We start from the raw sequence: 26,595 nt of genomic DNA, 5'->3' as shown, positions 1-26,595 counted from the left end.
CTCAGTACTGTAGAGTTTCAGTTTCATTTAGGCAATGGTGGTTTGTGGATAGAGCATGCAAGAAGGAGGAGAGCCGCCACATGCTCCCTGTAAATTCACCAGGCTGTTAGCTGCGGTACTGGACATCAGCCAGACTTTATACTACAGATCTGGCATATTAAAGGACGTTTAGTGTTCAAACCAGCTGCAATCGGACATTTGTGTTCTCACAAGCTCTCTGTGAGGTAAAGTCTAGGAAAGTTCAGAGCTCCAGCGCTCAAGTGAAAACAGCAAAACAGTTTATGGTCAGGTCACCCATGGCAAAGGACGCTTTTGTGCATACCTCTGTGACACCAGCAGCTTTTAACAAAAACAGCAGGATTTGATGTTATGGGAATGACAACACTTGCAGAATCAGTGATAATGAAGCCTCTTTTAAAATACTACTAGCATTGAGGCATTGATAAAAAGAAAATATTGATTATAGCTAATATTGATTATTGCTGCTTTAAAGGAACTAGATGACATTTAGGAAAGGCACTCAGTCACGTTCCTGCTGATCGTTTGATGAGACGATCCATACCACTCACGTCTGTATGCTGATTATGAAGCTTATAGGGCAAGCAGTTGATTAGCTTCATGTAGCAGTCATACTGTCAAATACTACCTACCAGTACCCCCAGAGCTATTAGAGTAACATGGTGTGTTTGCTGGATGCATATACATATACCTTTTGTTGTTTGGAGTTTGTTTGGAGTTCTGTATCCACTTACCTCAAGTCTTTTACTATGTTAAGCTTAGCTAATATATAATAGAAATCAAAAGTATGCTATACTTAAATTCAAATATGCATAAATAGATTAAGTCTTCTACAAAATTAAACAAAAGGCAGTTCATTCATAAATCCACTGTGACCTGCAAAATTAAGATGAGAATAAAAACACAATTTATATTGTGCAGCAACCAAATCAAATCTAAGTATCATACTGAAGATTACGTGCAACATGTGATTGATCTTGAGCAGGGGGGCCATCCAGTACATTTGTCTTAGTTGCCTGGGGATAAGACAAGACATTAGTGATGGAGTGGGATCACAACAACGCACTGTAGCCTTGCCTGAAGCCCACGGATGCATGTGACAGACAAGGTATCATGCTCCGAAACCCTCCTTGAAAGGCTTCTGTTGCTGCTGTTCTGGGGATTAAACCAGCCTCATAATGGCCTGTGGGATTTGTGCCACTGCCGGGTGACAGCCGTCGAATTGGGTGGCAGGGAGAGACGAATTGCAGCTAGAACACAGCGCTCAATCTATACAGCTGCCAATCAGAGTGAACATCTATTGACCAGGAACTGGGGGGAAAAAAAGAGATAAGGCAAATACAAAGCTGTTTCAATGACAGGTAGAGCGCTGTTATGTGAAGAAATGAATTCAGATGGTGGACTCGTGTGAATAATCCCATAAATGCTAAATTCCCAAACCATACCCACACCTCTTCCTACGACCGCATCTGCTCTCCAGTGCTCTTGTTTTGGGGATTTGCAAGATTATTTTTCCACAGAAACTACTTTACATCCTCAACAACTCCATACAGGATCTACAGTTGCCATGGCAATATCCATGGCAGAGAGAGAGAGAGAGAGAGAGAGAGAGAGAAAGAGAGAGAGAGAGAGAGCAAAAAAAGGGAAAACTATTCACAGTTGACAGGGAAATAACTGGTTTCATTATATTCAGCCAGCTGATTCTCTCTATCACCAATGACAGGGCGACGGCAGGCGCGGTGAAAGAGCTTGTGTTTGTGCTCGAGCGGTAATAAATTACAACTGGGGTCAGGGCTGTGCAGGCCAGGCTCGCTGATTAAATGAGACCAAACTTATATCCCTCTGACATCTCCCAGTCTCCTTTTCTGGAATCTGAAGGTGCAGAGACAAATCCCATAATCCTAATTAAGCATTTTCTCCTATTGCGGAGTGCAAAATGCTCGGCTGTTTACACAGCTGAAGCCCTCATTCACTTCCCCTGCTCAGTTCAAACACGCAGTTTGGGTTAATTCCTGCAAATACCGAAGAGGAAAGCGACGTCACTGTAAGCTATCAAAAAAACATCGCTAGGCAAGCAAATAAAAATCCTTTTGGTTTTAGGGGTGGAAAAGTTTAAGCAATGCCTCAGAAGACCACAAGATTCAGCTTGAGCAGTGTTTGTGTGGGTGAAAAAAAAAAAAAAAATTTTTACCTCATATTTGAAGAACTCATTCTCCTCTTCACTGACTCACAGCAGTCTCATGGTCAATTGAGCAGGATATTGTGAGAGAGAAAAGCACAAAAGCAGCTGATACCATGAGTTTCTGTGTGTGTCTTTCTCCAAACAGAGAAGTTTTGTTTGTTTTTTTTTGTTTTTTAAAAAGACACTCTGCACTTTTAAATCCACAGCAATACCTCCTGTGGGAACACAAGGTGAAGTGTGTGAACATATGGATGGACACTGAGTAGGCATAATGAGTGTGCTCCAGAAAAATAACTCATTAACTTCTTTCGGATGCCCACATAATTACAAATGACATGCAAAATAAGTGAGGTTTTATTTTAATCCCATTTAACATTTAGAGGCAAATTAAAAAATTGTGAATGCACTGCATGCTGCAATTTAGTTTTAAGCACATATAATAACATTTAAATTCCTAATACCACTCAGTGATGCATTCTGCTTATTGGTACATCACATTGCAAAAGTACCCATGGATTTTTACACAATTATTCAAAATCTAATAACACGAGAGTTTGGTTTGAACTTGGAATAGGCTTGGATACCTATTGTGTGTCAATATGCAACTTGAACAAGTGCATTCAGTACAGTGAATGTGTACAGTAAAGTGTGAATGTAAAATGGTTTTCCTGTGAGTGTCTTGTGTGTGCAAACATACTGCTTCTACACCATCATGAATGTTCCACAGGAGTTCTTCCATGTCCTTACATGTAGAGGTGGTTGAGTAATTAAAGGAAACATCCAACATCAAGCGTATAGCCTCCACGTGCCACCAGAGAAGTCGCTGTAAGCCATAGTCTTTAAAGAGAGTTTCCCTAGTTTTGTGTCTTTTGTGGTGGAGGGACGTATCCATCCAACATCTGCCATCAAGTGTTCAATTACAATGAGATCTGGTGGCTACAGCATGTGATTTGCATCATTTTCATGCTCATCCAACTATTCAGTGACCCCTTATGCCCAAAGGATGGACATCCTGGAAGAGACCAATGCCATTAAGAGAGAAATGTTTCATCATATGATCTAGGTGATCACTCGGAATAAGTACGTATTGATGCGCAGTGACCTTTCTCTCTAAAAGGACAGGTGGACCCAAACCATACAAGCAAAATGCCCCCAGAGCATAACAAATCACCTCACTGTAGAGGTCAAGAGTTCAGGTTTTAAAATCTGAAAAAGATTTATAGCGTGTTACATATTAACGGGTTACCAACAAACATGTTGATTCCAGGAACATCATCATTTGGCTTCAAATATGACCTCATAAAAAAGGTACATATTTTAGCACTTGCGTCCGGGCTCACCAACTCAGTCAGCCATTAATGTCATGATTTATATTACTAGAGAGTAATGTGGACGCACATCACCAGTTTGGCTCTCCTGCACTTCCACTCTATTGCCCTTGAGCCCTGCCGTGACTGCATGATTCAGTCCAAACTGTTTTCCACTACAATCAAAACACTGTCACTTTAAATACCATCTGAACCCCTGTCACCGCTTTTGCACTCTGCGGGGGCGAGCGGAGTCCCGACAGATGCCTTCACACAATCCGTGTGGCTGCGTTGAGGGCATTATTTTTTTTTTTTTAAGTTTTGTAATTCCTTTCACACCTCAGGGTTTGGGGACACTGGAGGTTGCGCCCCAGTCGGCCCCTCGAGGGCAACATCACCCTACAGGGAAGCGTCAGAATTACAAACAATGCTCAAAAAGCCCAATCAATACCCGCCAAGAAGCGCCTCACATCACAGGGCGCATCAATCACGAGCACAGGTGTGCCTGTCAAAGTGGCAGATCCCTTAATTAATAAATATCAACTGAACCTTCTGTTATGAATTAATATCTCCTCATCCTGCCTGCGTGTCAGGGAAACATGTTATGATTTGGGAGGAAATCATTTCCGGCTCGAGTGTCGCTGTTTCCAATAAGCGTTTATCACGTTGTTTGACTTGTAATTATTGTTAATGACACTGTGCCGATGACAAGCAGGAGCACTACAAGTTATTACTCGTCCAGGCGAAGCTGATGACAAGTTAAATAACATCATCCGCTGAATTAGATGATGCTGTTTAACCACAGGTCGAGGAAGACAACAGAGAGCCAGATAGAGCCGCAGTGTCATTATTATACACTGAGCCGCACGCTGACAAGTCTCTTCATTAAAATGGAGCAAGAAGAGCCAATCATTCAGCGCCCCTGTTGCTGGGTGGAGTGGACACCAGTTCACAAATGAGCTGCGCTTTTTTTTTCTTTTTCTTTTTTTTTTTTATGACTTGACAAGTAAGAGTCTAAGATATGTGACACCTCTGCAGAGGATCAACACTAAAACAGCTTACAGTTACATTCGAGGCATTTAGTTGATGCTCTCATGCAGAGGGATTTAGCAGATGTTAAGGTTTCAGAGTGTTGCTCAAGGACACTTCACAGGACTTTAGATACTGATAGACACGCTGGATGCGGCATCAAACCTATACGTGAGGGTTTGGGTAAGGATGAAACCTTCTTAATGTCTGAAGGCTGGAGGAAAACCTGATTTTTTCCCCCTCCAGTATGTTCTTGGATCATGAAAACTGACTTTAGTTTGATCTAATTTTTTTGGCCGGTTTACAGTGCTGTCATGAATGCAGCAAGTAGGGAAGTGTGGTGTCTTTTGAAGCAGGTGAAGGAGCCTGCCTCCCATGTCAACAAACACACCTTACTCACTAAATTAAAACCAAGTAAAATTTGATATTTGCTCATATCTTTGACCTATTAATAGCTGCAAAACACATGCCAATCACTGGCTTCACTGCACTGTGTTTAGGGTTTATTATCAAATGTTATCACACAGGCTAAACAATATGTAAAAATCTACATGGCTTAAATGTCATCTTGGTGACCTTACCATTAATCTCAATAGATACTGCCTCACAGAGCTGCTGGCCTGGCTGTAGACTCTGTGTTAATTAACATTTTTACCAAGGACTGCATGGAAAGCAGTATTGATGCCAAGTGGTTTATCCTGTTGCAACAAGTAACTAGGAATCGAGTTTATAATCACATACAGTGAAGCGATGTCCACAGGGCAGCGACGAGTATGTGCTTTGTATGATGTGGTTAGGTAGGTTCAATAAGATCATTGATTTCCTTTTGCCTCACTGGTCACAAGGAGAACTCCAATCCCTCTGGCTGACTTCAGTAATTATTGAACAGATCGTAGTGCAGCTCGGGCTCTGGTGTGCTTCCGTGTTAAGATGGTAAATAAAAGGTCAGCAGATGGATATTTTTTTTTTTTTTTAAGTGCTGAAAAAGAACCACTGTGAGCTCTTTTATTCTTGACAGTCAGCTTAAAAGGGACCAATTATGCTTATTTCCAGGGCCATATTTTTATTCTAATACTGTAGCTTTGCATGAGTCACAGTTCAAAATAATATTTCATTATCTGATCCTGGGCCTTGGCGCAGTCCTTCAGTTCCTTCACTGGCTAAAATGCTCCACTTTAGCTTCCACTTCCCTTAGAGGATGGCTGTCTTCTGATTGGATACCCCTCCTAAACAGATGGTTAGAACAGTAGGTGGGTGGGGCTTTGTGCTTACAGGCAAAGCTGCGTGCCTGAGATAAAGAAATTAGGGCAGTCTGCTCTCAATGACATCACACAGAGCAGCAAAAAAAAAAAAAAAAAAGATACATTGTTCAGAGCAGACTAAAGCCTGACTGTTGGGCTGAGATGGATAACTCGAAACTTTAGCTTTAGCGCTGTATGACAGGCAATAAGAAAAGTTAATTTTGTGGGATTATCAATTAAGTTCTTATAAGAGCCAGCAGTTTGTTTAAGCAATGTCTTCTGTTCACTATAATCAGCAACATAACCGACTTATTTATCAAAATCTTTTTCTCTTGAATAAACTTTAAAATGACTTAATTTGTTCCCTTTTTAGTAACTCAAATCAAATCATATGTTGCCAAAGAAAAACAAATGTCACTAAATAAAGAATGCCACCCAGAACACAAGACAGTTTCTCAGTCTTGTCATTCGGCACACCTGCAGTGTTGTCCTGAAAACTCAACAAGCAGAATGATCTCTGCTTCAAGCCCAATTTCACTAGTGGGACTTCTAAAAATAAACTCATGCTAATTGCACTCATTGTAGAAGAAAGGCAGAGTGTGGCACGTTGTGTAATTCCACTTTAGGAAAAACAAACAAACGTCTACTTTTGTGAGTGCAGTAGGGGGGGGGGGGGGGGGGGGCAAGTCATGAAACTGGCATTTCATTTAACGCTCATCTTTCACTGATATTTCTGTTGCAGTTCTGTTTACATGAAATTCATCGTTTCCACCACGTGAACCAACACAAGGCGAATCCACTGATAATTGGTTCCACCTGCTTGGTGTTTGAACTGCAGATGAAAAGTATGTGGCAAAAACAACTCAAAGTGCTGCAGAATTAGTTTGTATTTTCAGTGAGCTCCGCTTTTACATATTAATATACTTCACAAAAACATTCTGTACAAAACCAATCATTTTTTTGTACAGTGAAACTGAAATTGCAATTTCCATCAAAAACAAAAGACAGCTCAACTGTGATAAGATAGAAGGAGCCAGAGAAGATGTTGAGATGCAAGACTTTTTTTTTTTATTTAAATCAAAACCAAGAGTTCAAAGTTAAATTCTGTGTCTGGGGTGGTTCTAGACACAAAAAAACAAAAAAAAACAACAAATAAATTCAGAGGAAAAAAAAAATGCAGGCTGCTCCTGTGGGCATCATTAAGGTGGTTTTGCATCTCTGTTGCTCCTTCTGTCTCTCCTCTAGTTGTGGCCTTGGAGAGCCTCTGCCATGAACAGCTTCCCGAGGTTCTGCGAGGTGAATTCCTTCACATTCTGGCAGTAGTTGTTAATTTGCCCTGTTGGAGTGTAACCACATGCATCCAAGCGCCCCCAGACAGACACAAACGCGCGCCCACAGAAACATACAGACCAATGCGCACGCATACATACACACATACAGACGTGCACGCATCCAGGCGGAGGTGGGGAGAGAAAACAGCAGCACAAAACAGTGAATTAGTGTGGAGTCGGAGTAAATGGAGGATCAGAATGTTGTCAGGAGGCGGAGGAGAGCTGAACAGCGTGAGACGGCGGGGAAAGGGGCGGTCGAGACGGAGATTGAGTCAATAAACTTTAAATTAATGTAATTTCGAGATAATTACAAAACAGAACCTGAGCTCCTGTGAGGGGAGCAGAGGCGGCTGATGGAGTTTGGAGAGAGAGGCAGAGGGGGCTCTATAGCGGTCATGGAGAGCCCTGGCTGTGCAGAGAGGTTGTGTGAGTGTGTATTTGTATACCTGCAATAAGCAGCGTGTCCATGCGTGGTGGCGGCTGGGGGGGCTTGAACAGTTTGTTGATGTCCTCCTCGGGGAGCGGTGGCTCCCCTCTGCTCTGACGCTGGGCGTTCTCTTGCTGCCGCCTCTGGAGGTACTGTGGAGGGAGGGATACAGAGGCAAAGAGGCGTGGCATTAGTGAGGCCTGACACAGAGAGGAGAGAAAGGATGAAAACAAAAGAAAGGGGAGAGAGGATAGGAAATGTAGGTTGGGAATTGGAAAATAAAAGTGGAGAGAAAATGACAAATGGGAAGGGATGGAGATGAAAAGACGGTGAGAAAGTAAAGAGAGGAGAATCGGGAGTAGCAAAGGTGGAAAAAAGTACGAAGGAAGTCAGAACAAGGAAAAGACAAAGTAACATGACATATAGAAATAAAGACAGAGCACAATAAGAGAAGACAGACAGACAATGAGAACTGTAAGAGGTGAGTGAGATGTAGAGAAACCTAGTGATGAGAGACAAGATGTCAGAGAGAAAGTAACCGAAGAGTTATAAGTGCTGACTGGGATGGAGTGATTTGTCGGGGGCCGACAGTCGGTAAATCAGTGAGGTGCTGGGTCTCTGGAGATCCTAAAAGCCTTGTTAATTTGGCAAGATGGAAGACACACACGCACACGCACACGCACACACACACACACACACACACACTAGTGGAAGGAGAGGTTGCGACAGATGAGGAAGGGGACAAAAAAAAAAAAAAATACGGAGTGGGAGCAACTTGAGTGCTTTCAACCAGACATCCCACAGCGCACCTGTATGGTTGACTGAAGCTGGAAAAATTGCTAAAATAAACAATATGAAAATGAAAAAAATATGACTATTTGTTCAAATAAAACCTCTCTGCTGCTGCACCGCAGCATGACTGTGTGTAATCAAAATGCTAATATGTAATTGTATGTAAATTCTAGAAATAACTCCTTTCACTTACTCAAAGTTCAATACAGATATACAATACCAATAAGAAAAATAATTTTAAAGAGCCTTTTCTAGAATACATGCAAGTGCAAAAATCACCAACCTTCTTCAAGTCAGCAAAACATAAGCACCTTTGACTGCCAGTCCCCCCAGTTTTTCCTGTACAAGCTACTCAATCTCTGTCAAGTTACATGTGAAGTATGTGGGAACAGCAGTTTTTTTTTTCCGAGGCCTACTACAAAGTCTGAACTGAAATGGGGTCTAGACTTCTGTGTAGCTTTGACTTCGTGTTTGAGCTTGATGTCTTGGTAGAAAATAATCCTATCCCAGCAGTTCTTTTACAGCCCGCAGACAGACTTCTCTGAAATTTTTTTTTCTGTATTCATTTTATCCCCAGCCTTCACAAGCTTTCCAAGGCTGCAGAGTAGCATCACTACAGCAAACTGCTGGAACCACCGTGCTTCCAGCTGGGGAAGATGCATTTCTGGCATTGTGCTGCATTCCCAAGTAAAGCTTTATTACAAGAGCCTAATATTTCAATTTTTGGTATAATCAGCATAGAAGACTTCACAGAGCCAAACCCCCCTCCTCCCCAAACAAACTGGCAGAGTCCGGCCAAGTCCTAATTATACTTATTACAGACCATAATATGGTCTAATCAGATCAGGTAACTTGTTTTACTGCCATGGATGTTGAGTTTGAATGTAAATAAAATATGTCCAACACTGAACATCATGAGGCAGGTTCATTTTCAGAGCACACGGTATGTGTGCGCAAAATATTTGCTCTTAAATAGCAATTAAGGGATTGTTTTCATTTACCCATAGAGACAGAATAAAATAATTTAATATTTGAGTGTCTACAAAGAGTCCAGCAGGCTACAGAATATTTTACTGTTGGTCTATGAGGTGGGACTCTTAATTATGTCCACAAATTAATCTTTGAAGCATATAAATGAATTTTGGATTGACCTTTGATGAATTTACAGTTGTTCTCTAGAGAATCATCGTTCTGGTTGTGTTTGTGTTCTCGTTCTCTTCAGCTTAGCCTAATTATCTTCTCGTCCCCTTCGGCTTAGGTCCGTTTAAAAAAAAAAAAAAGAAAATGCTTCTACATGGTCTGTTTTTCCAGTGAGCTCCAACAACCTTTACATCTGATTACTGATGCCTCATACACTGTCTGATCTCACCTGCCTTTCGGCACACTAACCCACAAGTCAGAGGTCATTTAAACTGAAGACCCCCCCCCCCCCCAAAAAAAAGGGCTTCCTGTCGGTTTTGCACACATTTTGCTTCTGCATGCGCTCTTTATCATGAATTTGGCTTCATGTGTTTACTTCCTGTTAAATTTAAAAAATCATTACATGGCTTTGACAGAATGTTAAACATAACATAAGAACATAAGTCTGTCGTTAACCATAAATAATGATTCCTCAGTTCATGAGATTAACACACTGCACCATACCTAATCTTCTGTAAAGTGTGCCTTGATGTGAAAAAGAGAAAATGAATCAATCAGGAGAAGTGAGACATACATTTCCTGTTACAAAGACTAACTTGGCCGCGGACTGTTTCTGGGAACCTGCTATTTACTAGATTCAGAGGGCTATAAATGAAAAATGGAGCCCTCTCAGCAGAACGCCTTTTTGCAACTTTCTGTTATGATTAATAAGGTTCCATTTGTCCAGGAAGCAGCAGGGTCAATAGCACGAGATTACGTGGCGCAAATACTGTGGACGTCTGAAAGGTTTTAACAGAGGCTCGCTTTCTTCTTCTCTGTGTCCGTTATTCATTCGGTGTCGAGATTCGTGTGAAACATGAAAAAAGGTGACATCATTAAAGGCTTCCTCTGTGTGATATTATGTATGACAAGAGTGCAGGTATAGGTGTGTGTTTATCAGGAAGAGTGCAGGGCTGGAGATGGAGAGGTCAGTATGTGGAGGATGATGGATCATAATGGCTGGAATGTGGGTGAATGGTCTGGGCATATGTGGGGATAAATGTAGCTGTGCTGCTTCTTTGTGTGAGGATGAGCTGTGGTCAGAGATGCGTGATTGTTGTGAGGTCTGCCTAATGAGTGCAAACTTGGCTTTGGCTTTATCTTCTGCCGAGATGCTGATGAGTCAGCCTTGATCAACATTAATATTTCAGATATTTTCTCATTTCCGCTTGCTGAAAATAATAATAAAATAGCGTAGAGGTTTTAACGTGGGTGTACGTTTGTGCGCACATTAGTGAGTCACCTTGTGCCTCTGGTCTTCCACTTCCCTAAGTAGAGGGTGCATGAGAGTCTGTTACTGTTAGCAATTGCATGTTTTGCTGGATGTTTATGATGCATCTGGCTGAGGTTGTATTTGCAGATGGTATGAGGCTCACTCTGTGTGTGTTTAGTTCTGGTCTGTTGGGTGCCTCCGGTTTGTGCTTGTAGGTGGTGTGTGTGTCTGTGAGGTTTTGCGCACACACACACACAAACAGTACATTTGTCACTGTGCGCTCGTGTTTTGCAAAATGCTTTTAAATGAAGTCTGAGTTTATGAGGTGTCTCGCTCATTCAGACAACAAATATAAACAGAGGATTTTCACTGAGATGAAAGGCTCAATTTACTAATACCAGCTTTCGGTTTATGCGTATCAGCTTTCTGTAACCTCTGAACCCGCTCTTCCTTAACACCTAAAGAGAAACACTGCTGTGGCTGTATTACAGTCAGCGAGGAAAATTACTTCTTCCTTGACAGGAAAAAAAAAAAAAAATGAAGCAGGAAGAGGATAAGGGCGTCTGAAATTGAAGAACTGCTGATCTACAGCAGGTAACTGAACTGAGGTGACTGATGAGAACACTGACAGATTACAATTTAACATTAGTCATTCTTATCTAATTAGTGCAAAGTCAGGACAGGAGAAATCACTTTTAAACTAGTCTGTGTCTTTGCTTGAATTTATTTGTGGCATAAGTTTTGTTCTCCCCCGCCTAGGACGTTGGTAAATGTTACATTTATACGTGTTTAATGTTTGTTGTTTATTGTAGTTCCTGCTTTGACTCCTCAGTAGGTACATGTATAAGCCTGAAGGGCCATATTCCTGCACGTGCATGTGTGTGTGGGTGTGTGTTTGATACCTGGTGATTCTGCTGCTTGCCTGCTGTGATTATAGCTGCAATTGGCTGTGCCCATGTCTGACAGAAATCTACCTGCTGTTTTCCTGCTGAGACTGTGGCTGTAGGTGCATCTGTTTGAGAATATCTGTGTGTGTGTGTGTGTGTGTGTGTGTGTGCGCTCACATGCATGCTGGTAAGCGGATATTTCTGCCCTTGCTGCTTGCTCATTGTGTAGGTGGTTGTGTGTGCATTTCGCTTCATGAAAGCTTGCGTGTCTATCACGGTGCATTTGAGAGTTACCTGGTGCTTCTGCTGCTGCTGCTTGCTCAGGTTGCGGCTGTAGGTGTTATATTTGACAATGTCTTGGCTCATGTCATCCACTCTGTCCATCAGTAGCTGAAGGCTCTTCTCCAAGTGGTTGCTGGAATAAAATTGACAGCACGTCACTCAAAAAAGTTTCTGTACTGTCAACAGCATTTGTGAACGTCAATAAACTGCACTTAGTATTTTACAAAACATTGGGCTAATAGCTCACACTAATCCTTATTTAATTTTAAAGTGATGTTCAAGTTGTTGAAGACTGCATGTTCGGCTCTTATTCACGCATGCTCCCACAGGCAACCACACAGCATCCAAATCCCTGCAAAGTAGCGCCTTAACCAGAGGAAGGTGACGACAAATCAGTCTGGTTATAACTGCTTAGTTGGTAGTACTTAGAATTAACTTTAAAGTAAGCTGTAACATCTTAGTGATGTTCAATAACTCTGGAGGAACCAAGCAAAATAAATGGAAAGACCTCAGAAGATGCCAAAATGCCGGTACACAGCAATGACGCGCTTATGAGAAGATTCATCTACTTTTACTGGTTTGGTTGACGTGGAAAACCATCAGTCTGACACAAACTGCAAGTCCAAGGAGACAGCTCTCCTGTCTCCAGACTCCTCATCGTTGCTGCTCTTTCTAAATGCAAATATAACACTGCCTTTATTGTTATGAGCTGTATAGACATGATACAGATTTTAGTGCCTGCTGCTGACTAGGTTTGTGTTTGACACCCACACAGCAAAAAGAAGGCTTAAAATGAGACAGCACCACTCGCACATCTATCAAGTTGGATGTGAAATGCTAAGTTACGACTGAATACTGACTTGGTGAAAGGCTTGTTGCTTCATTTGACCTTTGGAGCAATTTGCTGTTGAGTGTCTTGCTCTAGTACACTTTTGACTTTGACAGGTAGAGCCAGGGAAGATGGCATGAGCAGTGTCCTGAGCTGAGATCTCTCCTCTTTTATGCCTACTGAGGTTTTTGCCAAATAAAGGGTTTATACAGAGAGGCTTCTACAAATCACATGTTGGCACCAGGTGTGTGTGTCAGGTTAATTCTCAAATCTTCAAAGTCAGTCAACTTGAATTTACTGAGTGAAGATGATACAACAAGATAAACATTCTTCTTTTTTGACATTAAATCACAAGATAACTATTCCCATCAAGAAGCAACCACTATGAATGTAAAACATACTAAGTCTTAAGCAGTCCCCCGAAGCACCTGTTGTCACACAGAGTGAGTGAGTGAATGAGTGAGTGAGTGAGTGTAATCCATTCTGACTTAATCTTTCAATTCACCTCCTACCAGATATGTTGCTCTTGAGAGCCCTGTCCTGAAAGCCACCTGTCTGTTGGACAGTACCTGGGACAGGAACTGGCAACCTTACTTCTGCTATGCCTTTCTGTGATGGTATCCCTCATCTTTTTCCCCCAATGCTGCCATACTGACAAGACTCAAAACACAGCATTCCTCTTCCCTCTCCTCCCATGAGCTCCATTTTTAACAGGATGTCTCACCACTGCCTTAAGTTCAACCTTCACAAGACTGCAGTGCTCCACTTCAACTTGTATCCCCTCTTGTACTTCTCTCTGTGGAGTTGTATTGTTTCATTTATGAATGTTTGGGTGCTACATAATGCAGTATGTACTGTGGGAAAACATTTGTAGTGTTTATTTAAATGACAGCTATACCCGCAAGAACTGCCAAAACTGTGTATGTTTTTGCTGTGTGTGCACTTGTGCTGATGTAACTGTGTGTTTATGTAAATATGTTAGCGTGGGGGAAGACTCGGGTGTGTTTTGTATGGTTTTAGCTACATTCTTGTCTGCTGAGGTTTTTTTTTTGGAAACTGACAATTTCTAAAGAAATCAATTTTTGTCTCTCAGCTCATATTCATTGTGTTGAAAGCTAACAAAAGAGATTACTGACTCAACTTAAATTTGAGTATCAAACCCACTTAACTGCACTTACACCAGAGAGACCATCTTCACAGTAACCATAATTGATCCAAGCCATACACGTTTCCAATAAAAATTTGCGCATATTTATTTAGTATTCAATTCTTCAGCTTTCTGCAGTTCAAATGAAATAGATTCAGTCGTGTCAGAAAGTATTCTGATACCTTCACTTTTTGTGCAGTTTCTAAAATGCTCGGTGTTTTCTTTGAGACTTGTGTTTGGAGTCCTGCCCAAACATTTCAGATTTTGAATCTTCAGGTCAGAGAATCTTTTTCTTTGAGTTCTCAGAGTTCTTTAAATGCACTTTGACCAACTCCAAGAAGGCTGCCTTGTGCTTTTTACTCAGAGTGGTCTCCGTCTAGCTACTCTACCACAGAGCACTAAATTGAGGGTTGCTGAACTGGCTGTCCTTTGAGCAGGCTTTCCCATCTCACCAGAGGATTTCTAAACTAGCTATTTTAACTCCTGGGTTTTGGTCACCACTTTGACCAAGGACTGACTGACTTGATAATTCAGTTTGAATCCACCAGCCAATATTAGGAGTACTGGAGGTTTTACAATTACGGAGATCATTGTGCTCCAGGGAACACTCAAGGATTTAGAAAGGGCTTTATATTGTCTGGTTGGGCATCTGTGGTGAGTTCATTGGACATAATGGCTTGTTGTGACATGTACTGTGAATTGTGAGTCTCATATACAGAGATGTGTTAATAGCACCCCCTAGTTTGTGAAAGATATACTCCAATCTGCCTCAAGCCTTATTAAAACAAACTGGATGCTTGCTGAAACTCCATCCTGTTGACCTGAATTTGCAGTCCTAGGCCATTCTTGCTGTTCCAAAGTCAACATTGAATTTTGAAGGTTACCGTGTTTGCACCAGGGCCTCTTGGCCATGGCCTGCTTGAGGAGATATGATTTGCAAAATCCATAACCACTTCCCCACTTCTTAAAAACACATTTACAGACTTGCATTTATGTGATGTCATTAGGTGATGTCTTAATAAAGTGTTTTAGTCATTTGTGTCCCCTCGCCTTTAATCTTCCACTGGTATTTATTATTTATTTTCATAATCTCTTTTGCATCTTTATTCTTGTTTTGATTTTAAAAGAACTTTAAATTAATAAGATCCATTTTGTTTGATTTTACCTTATGAGTATTAGTTTGCTTATTTGCCAAAGCACTTTGTAAACTCTGCTTTTAAAAGGGGGTTCCAGAAATGCAATAAGTATGAATAAAGTGGTTTGAATTTTGTCTGGAGCAATTGCATGCAGAGAAAAGAGTTCTCCTGTTGCAGCTCCGCCTACAAGGAAAACTCATACTCTGCAAAGCAACAGATGACATTAAATTACAGTCCTGCTCCAAAAAGCACTGTAGTTCTCATGTTTGGACATTTACAACTTTTACTGCTGCATGCACGCTCTATTTTTTAGCATTTATGTAAAAGCATGAGCAACATACAGAGCAATATATCAGGGCTGTGACTACAGTGGACACCAGAACAGAAACTACAGGATAATAAGCATTAGCATAAAGTTAGGCAGTCATATATTTTTTAAAATATATGCACACCCTAAAGACTTATGATCATCTTGGCTTAACATCGCCTTCCATTAACTGCAAACACCTTAATTACATTTACATGAAAATATGCACACACAGAGAAAATTAATGCAACTAACCACAGGCATGCAGATAATTATATGAACAGCGCTGATGATGATTTATAGTGTTATTCTCACATGCTTTGACTATCTGTAACAACATCCACATTGCACTGTTGCACCTGCGTGAGACGTGCATTAATGTAAGTGATAAAAAATAATCTAAATGACTCCATATTGTCCTCTACTTCAGAATTTTAGTGACACAAAAAAATATAGCTAAATAGGCTTCCGACAGATTAAACTACTTAAAGCCATCATGCAAAAAATGTACAATTTCCAATAACTTCAAAGTCATTTCCATAATCTAGACTGCCTGAACCGTTTCCAGTAGAGTCGTGTTTGCCTGTGAGGACTGTTGCGTGATCAGTTTGTCAACCCTCCATTGTAAACATGGAAACTGATGGCCTAGGACCAAATCTCAGCATAACACTTCCCCACTGCGTCCCTCTGACTGTATCAGAATTGATTCTAGCTGACGAAAGCCCATTTAAAACTATTTCATCAAGCAATATGGTGGCTAATTTGTGTGGTGTGCATGAATAATATATGCAAAGGAATCCATCTAGGATCCTTCAAAACATCTGCCGTTTATGTAAGTGTCAAATGCCTGAGCTAGACTGTGTTTGTGTGTGTGCCTGTGGTGAGAGTGACTTGCAATTTACTGGTTTTTCTTATCAGTTTCTTTTGTATTCAATTGTGAATTTGTTAGATTTGCAGAGCTTATGTAACAAATGAGAAAATGACATGAAAATTAAAAGGACTATTTTATCAAAAAAACTAGTCTTCACAGACTTGCTTTTTCTGAGCTTTGAGCTTCCAACTGCATCAGCGTCTCGTGAGTTTGGTAACGAGTTTAGTGGATTCGAGAGCATGTTCAGTTTGTTCTTCTGTTTTCAAAACCCTGACCATAGAAGAAAAACCACATAACTGCTCCGTATCTTCTCCAAACACTTGAAAATTGGATGTTACCAGTTACAGAGAGTTGTTACAACTGCACGCTGAATAATGCAGTCCACACTAGTCGACGTCGGGCTGTAAACTCCACAGGGCTAAATTATTCAGACGCGTCAGCAAGCTTTGCGATCAATACTGAATTAGAAATCAAAGTCTATCTAGGGATTTCATGCCATCACTGATTCTTTTTTAAGGTCAAGTTCAATGGCAGCCCGTACAGTGTACAGTATGTGTGCCTGTGCCTACATGATTATATTCACCCGGGACAATAGAGGACAAACTTGCATTGTAGTGTGACCAAAAAATTGGCTGACATTCACTAAATTGAAAGTTCAGAGGGGAGTTGTTTAACAAAGCTGCCAAGAAAATGACTTCCACTCTTAGAATGAGCGTTTTATTCTGATGGAGTCTTTTTAACTGATGGACTGGAGCACAATGTGGATTGCTGGCTTGCTCTGCCAGCGGAATAATTTCTTTTAAAGAGGACTTGAAATAAATCTAAGATTTTTTCCCAACGTACGCATACAGCATTGTCTCAGTAAAAAAAAAAGAAAAAAAAAAACCTGAAATAAAAAGATGAATGTTGGCTTGGGCACAAATTTTAAAACCTTATGTGACTGAATACCCTTCTCCATCCCTCATTGCTTCCTGACCATTATCATTATTTCAGTGCAAAGAAAAAGGAGACAGAACTATCACAGAAGGTACTATTATTGGCTTTTGTTCAAAAATATCGCTTCTTAAAGTCCATCTCGATGGATCAAATCTGTGTGTCAAGGGTCTTTTTTTTCTGCAGAGCATTTCATTCACGCAGACACTTCTGTCAACACCTGTCTCGTGACCCTATTTCCAGTTCTCTCTCTTCACCTGCATCACTCCTTTTACAGCTAGAGCACACAAAGCCTTAAAAGTTCTTATCATCTTCTTATCTTAGTCCACCCTCCCCTCACTGAAAACCTATCAGGGTAATTTAGTATCAGAGAAAAATATGTTTATGCATTCTTCACCTGTCCGCCCGTATAAGAGGCCAGGCAGGAGGCCAATTTCACTAAGACAGGTACTGTGGGTAATGAACTAAATGGGAAATTTACATATGGATGAAGACCATGTAGAAGGCCCACACACAAACTGACATCAATTTTGTCTCGTTTTAATAACATTGCAAATATACAGGCTTTTTAAGGGGGTTGGGGGGGGGGGGGGGGGGGGGCACTATGAATTTACATTCATGCAATCCATCACTACGATCAACATCATCATCTGTGGTAAGAACAACCCTGTTTGCTGGAGTGAAACTGCACTCTCTCAGTGTTAGACATAGATGACATTGACAAATGGGGCCGCAGATTGGAAAATGAGACAAAAGGAAAAACATTAAATAAAACCCATTATCGTTTACTTTTTTGAAGGGGTGGAAATGAGGAGAAAAGGGTGGGGCTGTCAGCAGAAGATGTAGAGAGATGGGCGCTACAATCCAATACAAGGGCAGAGCTGTGCAGCAATCTGACAACTTCGGGAAACAATTTCATCTTGCCAGACATCCCATCGGCGGTTGTGTCGAAAAACCTACGGGGAGGGCCATTCTGCTTCTGCTCTGTTTCGGGCGATATCAAAAGCTACGTTTCAACTTCAGAGTAATCATTTGGAAAATGGAACAATATGCAAGAATAGTGAGCCATTCATCTACACTCTATTTGGCAATTTGTGAGGAAATTACTGGTGTTTGTGCCTGGCTCGGTTGGCCGTGCACATGCATCCTACATGGGGCCTCATTTAAGTCGTGGCATACCTGTGTTAAAGGACACAGATGAGGAGAACAACAACTCCCCCCCGATGTGCCTCACTGCAGTGTGCAAGTGAGCACACTGTTTCGTGCACTGGCAGTGTGTAAATCAGCACTTTGAGTCATTATTGTGCTAATTTCTCACACCTGCCCCTGGGAAGCTTTTTGATTAGCAGCTTCACAGCTGTTGCTCCACTTGCAGCGATTTATCTCCATAAATGATTGCTGATAAATTCTCCTGAGACTGATGCTGAGTGCCTCTGAGATATAAATGTGAGACTTAAAGAGCCAGGCTATGAGTTGATATGGTGGGGTGATATTTGTTCATATTGTGCTCATTAGTGATGGTAGACAAAGTTTGATGGCAGGTCCTGCTTTGGAATAAATAGGCTGTGACATTTAAATGTGGCATTTCCTGTACCAAGTTTTAGAGTGGATATCTCAATCAAATCCAATTCCATCCCAAAGGTACCAAGTTCGAGAAATCAGATGAGTGGTCAAACTTGATTGGAACAGTATACAAAATCCAAAAATGTGGCATCTACCCATCTGGTGCAGACCAGCTGTTTTAAAGTTTAAAGGGTTAAACTGGTTTAATTTCTTGTTCTTCCTATTATTACCATATTCCACAAGAAGAAGAAAATAATCCCATTTAAAAGGAGTCTATGTCTACAGTCTCATAACTTTTGCCAGTGCACCAAAACCTCCATTATTTTCGAAAGGCTATTAAGGGAAAAAAGGGGGCACAGTAGTTTATGCTATTAAGCTTGTAGTATTTTGTCTTCTAGCTTAGAAACCCAATTTCAAAAACATTGGGACAGTGTGTAAAATGTAAGTAACAGCAGCATGCAATGTCTGAACTGAGAAAATGTACAATTTTCAGGAAAAAAATAAGGTCATTTTGAATTTGAAGGCAGCAACACATACTGATTTTCGGCCTTGTCCGTTACACACAGATTCTCTGAATCTTTCGATGACATAATGAACTGTAGATGTAGACAATTTTACACAAAGAACATTATTCTGAAATTGTTCCACAATTCATAGATGACGGGGGTTTTTTTTGCAAAAATAATGAACTTCTGCCCACCTTTACTTCTGAGAAACTGCTTCTCTAAGATGAACCTTTTATACCCAATCATGTTACTGACCTGTTGCCAGTTAACTTAACTGCAAAATGTTCCTCCAGCTGTTTCTTTTAGTACACTTATTTTTCCAGACTTTTGTTGCCCTATCCCAACTTTTTTGACACATATTACTGCCATCAAATTCAGAATGAACTGGTACATTTTCTCAGTTGACAAACTTGATATGTCTTCTATATTCTACTGCGAATAGAATATGGGTTTATAAGATTTGCAAATCATTTCATTCTGCTTTTATTTGCATTTTTACACAGCTTCCCAATTTTTGGAATTTGGGTTGTACTTGACACTGTGGATGCGCTTCACGGTATCTGAGCCTTTGCTCATGCATAGTGTCTCAGCTGCATGTCAGAGTGATCCAACCTAAACACTGTGCATTTCTAATTCAGTGCTCTTATTTGCTCTAAATAGGTCTCAGAAGAAAATGTCATGAAAGTGGAAGCTTTGGCTGCACAAATGTAATAACAGGTAATAAAAAAAAAAATCAAATTATATATGTATACCAAGTGAAGTGTTTGAAATTGGCACTAAACCAAAGAACAGGGGTGGAAGTGGATGTAGGGAGGTCTACTATGGCGGCCGTGGGGAGGGTAAGCAAAAGGCAGAATACATCAATAGACTGCTTATTCTTTCATTCAATCTGGTAGCTTTTGGAACAGTGGAGAAGACACAGATTAATGCCCAAGAGTTCGCTAATGTCAAATCAATTTTAATTTAGAAGTAGCTTTAAGTCATGTCTGTGGAAGCAGCCTGCAAGCTTAAAGAGATCCCCCAATATGGCTTCGAAGCTTGTAAGACGATTTTTAGAACTGCTGGCATTTTTCACTAGGCAAGTATTCAGTGTGCTGTGGTGACTATGTACAAAGGAATCTAAGGTGACACTTCGCTCAGAGGTAGATTGTGCTGAAAGAATTTCCATCAATAACCACTTTTCCTGTTTGACTGCAGATTTTACACAAAGGATGATAAGATGCACTAAAGAATTGGTGATGACCTTATTGAGCCATTAAGGTGAAATATTGAAAAACGTCGTACAGTTATGTCCCACAGATCTTTTCATTTGCACTGTAATATTAGTTATTTGCAGACTCTGCAAACAGAGCCTTGAAACTTGAAAAGAAACAGAGTTTTAAATCTAGGAATTAAAAAAAAAAAAAAGTTTATATACAACATAAGGAAGGAAACCAATGCACTCTAGATTCACTGCATTGCAGGCATGAAATTAAATAAAAGTATAGCAGTACTAAAGGTCAGGGAATGTATGTTGATAAACCTTCACAAAACCATGCAGAAAAACTGTGTTTGCCTCTTGAAAAAACTAAACAAAACTGTAGTCCACAGATATCTTATTTGCCTTTTTTTACAACCAGGGTGTCTGGCCCTGGGCCCATGTGGTAAATGCCTACATGAGCTCATGTCTGACCTGCTTGAGAGGCTGAGCAGTTCATGCTTGTCTGCGACCGTGGACTTGTCCTCCAGCTCCCACATTAGTACACTGATAAGATGGGAGTTTTTGATGACAATGGGCACCTCCTCAAACATTTGTTCAAAGCCAATGTTGGCCTTCTTCAAGCTGGAGAAAGAGAAAGGGAGACAGTACAGGAGAAACAGAGACAGGAGGTTAAAGGTGAAATCACATTTCTCATAAACACTTCACAGTCTCACGTGGATTTTGGACGTCTTTTTACGTGCAACTCACTCAAAGCATAACCGGCCCAATGATGTGGCTGAAAATTCACAATAATGCCCCTGATGCCAGATGAAAAGAGACTGACGAATACTGTTCTTTGTATTGTGCTGAAACAGTCACTGGTTTATAATAACTAGAGGATTTTTTTTTCATTAAGTCATTAAGTGGTTTTAAAGGGACAGCTTGTTTGACACATAAGAGTGTGAATCAGTGGAGAAAATAAACAAAAATTAGACCCAGAAAAAAAAAAAAAGCAACAACTTGGTCTTAGTTCATCTCCAGCAACACATTTTTAAGTGAACAGAGGGTGCTCTGGGGTTAATATTTATTCTGCTTGGACTCATTTGAATTCAAGTGTTGAAATCATTTTTTTTTTTTCTTGTTTGGTTTATACAGCAGCAATCCTCTGCTTCTGGTTCATTTTCACATTTCACTTAAAACAAAAAAAGTTGAGAGTATTGAAAATAGTGCCATAGCGTCAACTGTCCATACAGCCTTCCGAGAGCAAAGTTAGACACAGTAACCTGCAGAAATGTCGTGGGAGGGCTATCATGCCACGCACACAAGGCGCTGACAAATTTCTGATCAACTCTTGTGTTCCCCAGGAGCTAAAAGCTGCACCTCTCGCTCCCTCTTTCTGACAGGAGTCCGTTAACACAAAACGGAACTTCAATCTTTGCTTAATGTCTCACATAAATCTAATAACACTGACTGCCTGCCTTGGTTCAGCCTGTCACTCGCACACAGTGGACGAGTTACAAACTAATGTCTGCATGTGTCTAATGTTGCCTTGTTAGATGCATTGTGCTTGTTATGAGATCAATACACTCACTGCATTAATCTACCATGTGCAGTGTACCAGAAACAGATGTTAGGCTCTATAATTCTTGTCTGTGTGATAAATAGGGATGTGGAGCATCACTGATTCTAAGTTATTTTGAAAGACGTTTTATATTCTAAGTAGAGCATCACCTCAGGCAAACTTTAAGAGGGGACTTGGAGGCAAAAGGCAGAGGACAGTGCTGCCTCGGGCTCTGAGTAGGAGGGGGCAGAATCAGTATGGGTAACAGCAGTCTATAAGGAAATCCATAATGATATAAACACTGTTTGCTAAAGATTTGGCACAATTATCAATCTGGAGCGCTTTAAAACATTTCCTGCATTCGATGACCTTTTCAAATGCCGGCAGAGTGATATAAAAAGGTGGCTATGAGAAAACAGAAGGACAGCACATTCTAGGCAGGACAAATTGTTCAACCATACTAGACTCTGGCACACTTAATGCCATGGTCTTTCCAAGTTGGGCCCCGCTGGACAAAGCCAAAGGTTGACTCCACAGGCAAACTAATTTGAAGCTACAGATTTTGTGCTGAAGTGGATGCTATTGACCACTGCCTTCATAGTCCAACAGACTCGGAGGGCAGTTCAAAGGGATGAGTCTATTCAACACTCATCTATCCTTGCCTTTCATTTAAAAAAAAAAAAAAAAGGTGCACAATACATGCACGCTTATGTAACATCAAATACAGCAACATGAAAGACCTGATTTTTTTTCTTCACATTGTAGAGGAGGGGAAAATGAAACACTTTTGAAGTTTTGCATCTTTGGGTGGAAAAAAAAAAATTGATATTCAGATTTCTAGTCTATTTTGGAAATAATAGGATAGAGACAAGATTGTTGTAATGCGGTGATATTGTCCTTTCCTGCCCTCAGCTGCCCTCTTTCAATCACGGGCTTATTGGGAACACTGATAGCTACAGATTGGGGCTATAATAAATCATAGGAACTAATGAAAAGCTGCAGAAATGAGAAGGATCCTGACTCTGGGCCAAACATAGTGAGTCAATAACAGGCTGGCAGAGACACACAGGTGGCGAAATATAGCAGAAATGGGAAAGGGGGGAAATGAAATGATGCAGTTAAATTGCCGTACTGCCTGCAAATACACTTGCTTTTAGTGGCTTTCAAAAATGTATATCTACAGATTCTTAACGGACAGCCTGCGGTATTTCTCCACTGGGCTGTTACGCTCGCATTTGTCCGAGCGTTTGCGCCCTCATGCGTGCGTTTATGCGTGTGGGAGTGGGTGCACCAGGACAACCCTGAACTGCCAGGGAAATGGTCCCCTCATTACGTTCATTTTTAGCAGCAATTTAAAAGCAATTACGATAAGCCTTGAGGTCAGAAAAAGTGTAAACATGGTACATTTGTTTGACGGGCAAGGGCGAGATGATAAATCATCATCATCAGCATCCATCTCCAACTCCTACTAAATGCCTCCCCTGTGGATGCAAAGGCCATATTTGCATCTACTGAATAAACAGAATTAAAACTGTGAAAAATAACAATTCTGGATTTCTATAAGAAATGCCAGCCCATGTAAATACATTTATTTGGAAATATCTGCATATAATCAACAGAGAAATAGTAGTACAATAGTAGAAATAGTAATAGTATCCTGCTGTGTGTTCTGGTACTGAACTACTCACCCCTCAGGTGTGAAATCTTTCTCTTTGCAGATCTCCATGAGTTTTGGGGTAAGCCTGTAGGCTTTGAGAGACAGGGAGCCTTGAGCAGTCTTTATGGGATCTACAATGAGACAGAGGTGAGAGCTGAATTAAAAAAAACAAAGGAAAGTAACACTAACCATTTTAAATCATATGCTTTGTATTTAAAAAAACCCGATGGCTTTTACTTTACCCATTTCAAATAAATAAATATAGTTTTGGAATAATTTAATGTTTCATGAAAGCTCTATTTATTTGTGAAAAATATGACACAACACTGACTTCTGGGACTTCTGGTCTCGTTGATCCCAGAAAATCAGTAAAGTGTAATCAGCATAATCATTATCAAACAGATTGCTTTCTAAACATATTTTTATACTCCTGTAGAATCTTGAGTGACCACACTTGTTCCAGTTGTGCACAATAATATCTTACTACCATGGTCCAGCAGACCCCTGGAAAGGTCAGGTCCTGCGTGTTGTTAAAGGCCACAAAGCCAGTTAAGGAGCCTTCGTCATTTAAGGTTGTGGCTCCAACATTTTCCCAGTCAGCAAGGTTATTGGTTATGACCCAGTGGGCTTTCAGCTTTTTCTTAATTTGCTGCTTTTTCTTTGAGTTTTTCCCCTCAAAGAATGAAGTTTCAAAATATATGACATGCTTAGACAACAATCTAGCATGATAACATAGAACAGATCTAATTTTTCAGTGCTGAGAATCACATCCACCCCCCCCAACCATCACCACCCAAATTTTACAATTTTCCTCAACCAAAAGTCTAATGATGAATTTTCAGAGACCTGACAGGTTTTTCTTGCTAATAAGCCAAAGTCAAATTTAACCACTATATTTGCAAATACAACTTAGCATGACATGACAACAGTAATAATTAGCTTCCTTCCCATGCACTATGGCCACCACCATCAAAAGCCACAGTAACTTATTCGTAATGCACAGTCTTGTTCTTACTAATTCTGAAATGTGGTTTGCAGCAGACTCCTTTTAACACATTTGAAAGTCACAGTTCACAGAGATAAGATCCAAAAAATGCATGTGCATGAGGAGCCAAGGGTCCTGTTAAAAATGTCCCATCTGCAGATAAGCTATTCTAACAATGACTCAGAGAATTTTCAAGTTCTGTCAGTTGGTCCTCTCCCTAATTTTTGAGATGGAAAACTTTATTCTTGTACTGGCATACTAAGCAGGAAAGAGAAGTGCATTTACGGAATTGCTTCTGTTATATAAAAATCACTTCAACACACTGAAGTGAAGTGAAAGTAACACAAGAAAAAAAAAAAAAAAAAAACTCCACTTCCTGTTCATGCTACCAGCAGATAAAGTGGGTCCGAACTACATCCACCTAGAAATTCTAGTGCATGTTATTCCCTTCCCAGCGGCCAACTGTGACAAGTTTTTTTTGCCTACAGTGTAGCCAGTTTAATAAAAGACTGACAGTTCATGTGGTTGTCTCCACTGAGAGTGGTTGGTAATAGCAACAGTTCACTAAAGATAACTATCCTATATTCAGAGGAAGCCTGTAGGCTTAATTAACATTCTGCAGGATCAAGCCTGAACCCCCAAGAGCCTCTTGAATTTGGACACAGAACCGTTATCTTGCCATGCCAACAGACGCCACTCTGTACCGAGTGGTGCACACATTATATTAAACATTAGTTCTGTTGGTCAATATTGCACTAAGCTGTTAGAAAAACTTTTGTCTTCAATCGGCAAATACACAGAAGGCAACTGTACAAAGCTGCTGCTGCTTGGTTCTGTGTCGGTCCGTCTTAACCTCTTCCACTGTTCACCTTATCTAAGAAGACTGTCATTGCACCAACTGGTTTAACAACCAGTTTTAATTCTAGACTGTCACTGGACAGAAGCTATTAACCTGCCAGTTGGCCAGTGGATTGATTCCTTCATTGACATAAAATGACTGGTGAGCTAATGAAAAACAGAACAGAAAAGAAATCAATTTTCTTTCTCTTTGACTTTAAATAGAGATAATGCCAATTCCTTTGAGGCTCTTTGATCTGTTAAGCGCTACATTATTGACTGACATTAACAGGAGCCTTCCTTTGGAATGAGAGAGAGCTGACTGCTTGTCTGAGTGGCTGTCTGGGATGACCAGATCAGAGCTACATGTTTAAAATGGTTCTAATTAATCTTTACCTTTCCTGGGTCTTTACAAGAGAAGAAAAAAAAAAGAACACAATACAACCTAACGTAATACTGAAGAGACAGAACGGGGGTTGGAGAGCTCCTTGGCAGTCGTCATTGCTTTAACAATAAAATTCAAAGTTGCTTTCATGAGCAATTTCCCCACACAGAATATATTTTCCTAAATCTGATTCTTTTTTTTTTTTTCTTTCATTTTTAAACAACAGTCCTTTGTTCCCCGACTCCTGACCTGAAGTAACTGGATAAACTGAACTGTTTTAATGAAAGACTGCTTTCAGCTCAGTGAGCTTGTGAGTCCTTTTGTGTCACCCTGGCTTTACTTTTATTTTTCGGTTCATAAACCTGAGGGAGGAAAACTCGGCATATTATGAAGTGAGCAATGCAGGCAGAAAATACTATCTTGACACAATGTGGCATATTGACAGTGTCTATATTTGATTCTTCAGCTTAGAGAAGTCTGAGATGTGTGTTTAAGCCTTAAAAACACACAAAAGAAAAAATACAAAAGGAAAGGGTGAGAAGACATTCCAAGTCCGAAAAACCAGTCTGCAATGCTGAGGCTCCACATATACAGACCCCCGCCTTTGCCTCCTGCCCAGCTCACACTGCAGCTGACCCCAATGTCTGTCCCTACAGAGGGGGGGTCGGGGGCATGTCAAAAGGAGCCAGTTGAGGTGGTCTGGGCATCTGGTTAGGATGCCTCCTGGGCGCCTCCCTTTGGAGTGTTCTGGGTACACCCAACTGGGAGTAGACCCTGGGGTAGACTCAGAACCCACTGGAGAGATTCTAT

The 26,595-nt window shown here is 40.7% G+C and overlaps 1 protein-coding gene across 1 annotated transcript in view; it reads right to left on the bottom strand.

Moving 5' to 3' along the window:
• Positions 1–6,822: 6,822 nt before the first annotated feature.
• Positions 6,823–26,595, bottom strand: part of LOC115794321 (eukaryotic translation initiation factor 3 subunit H) — a 57,012-nt gene continuing 37,239 nt past the window's right edge. The window contains exons 4-8 of the mRNA XM_030749755.1: positions 23,610–23,709; positions 20,853–21,002; positions 11,901–12,021; positions 7,555–7,687; positions 6,823–7,113 (exon numbers count right to left, since the gene is read on the bottom strand). Of these exons, the coding sequence (XP_030605615.1) occupies positions 7,019–7,113; positions 7,555–7,687; positions 11,901–12,021; positions 20,853–21,002; positions 23,610–23,709 (599 nt within the window). The 3' untranslated portion in view covers positions 6,823–7,018. The remainder of the gene's footprint in view (positions 7,114–7,554; positions 7,688–11,900; positions 12,022–20,852; positions 21,003–23,609; positions 23,710–26,595) is intronic.

The sequence above is a fragment of the Archocentrus centrarchus genome, chromosome 16, assembly GCF_007364275.1.
Source record: "Archocentrus centrarchus isolate MPI-CPG fArcCen1 chromosome 16, fArcCen1, whole genome shotgun sequence".
In the NCBI taxonomy this organism is placed as follows: domain Eukaryota; kingdom Metazoa; phylum Chordata; class Actinopteri; order Cichliformes; family Cichlidae; genus Archocentrus; species Archocentrus centrarchus.
This window is presented reverse-complemented; position numbering and strand designations above follow the sequence as displayed.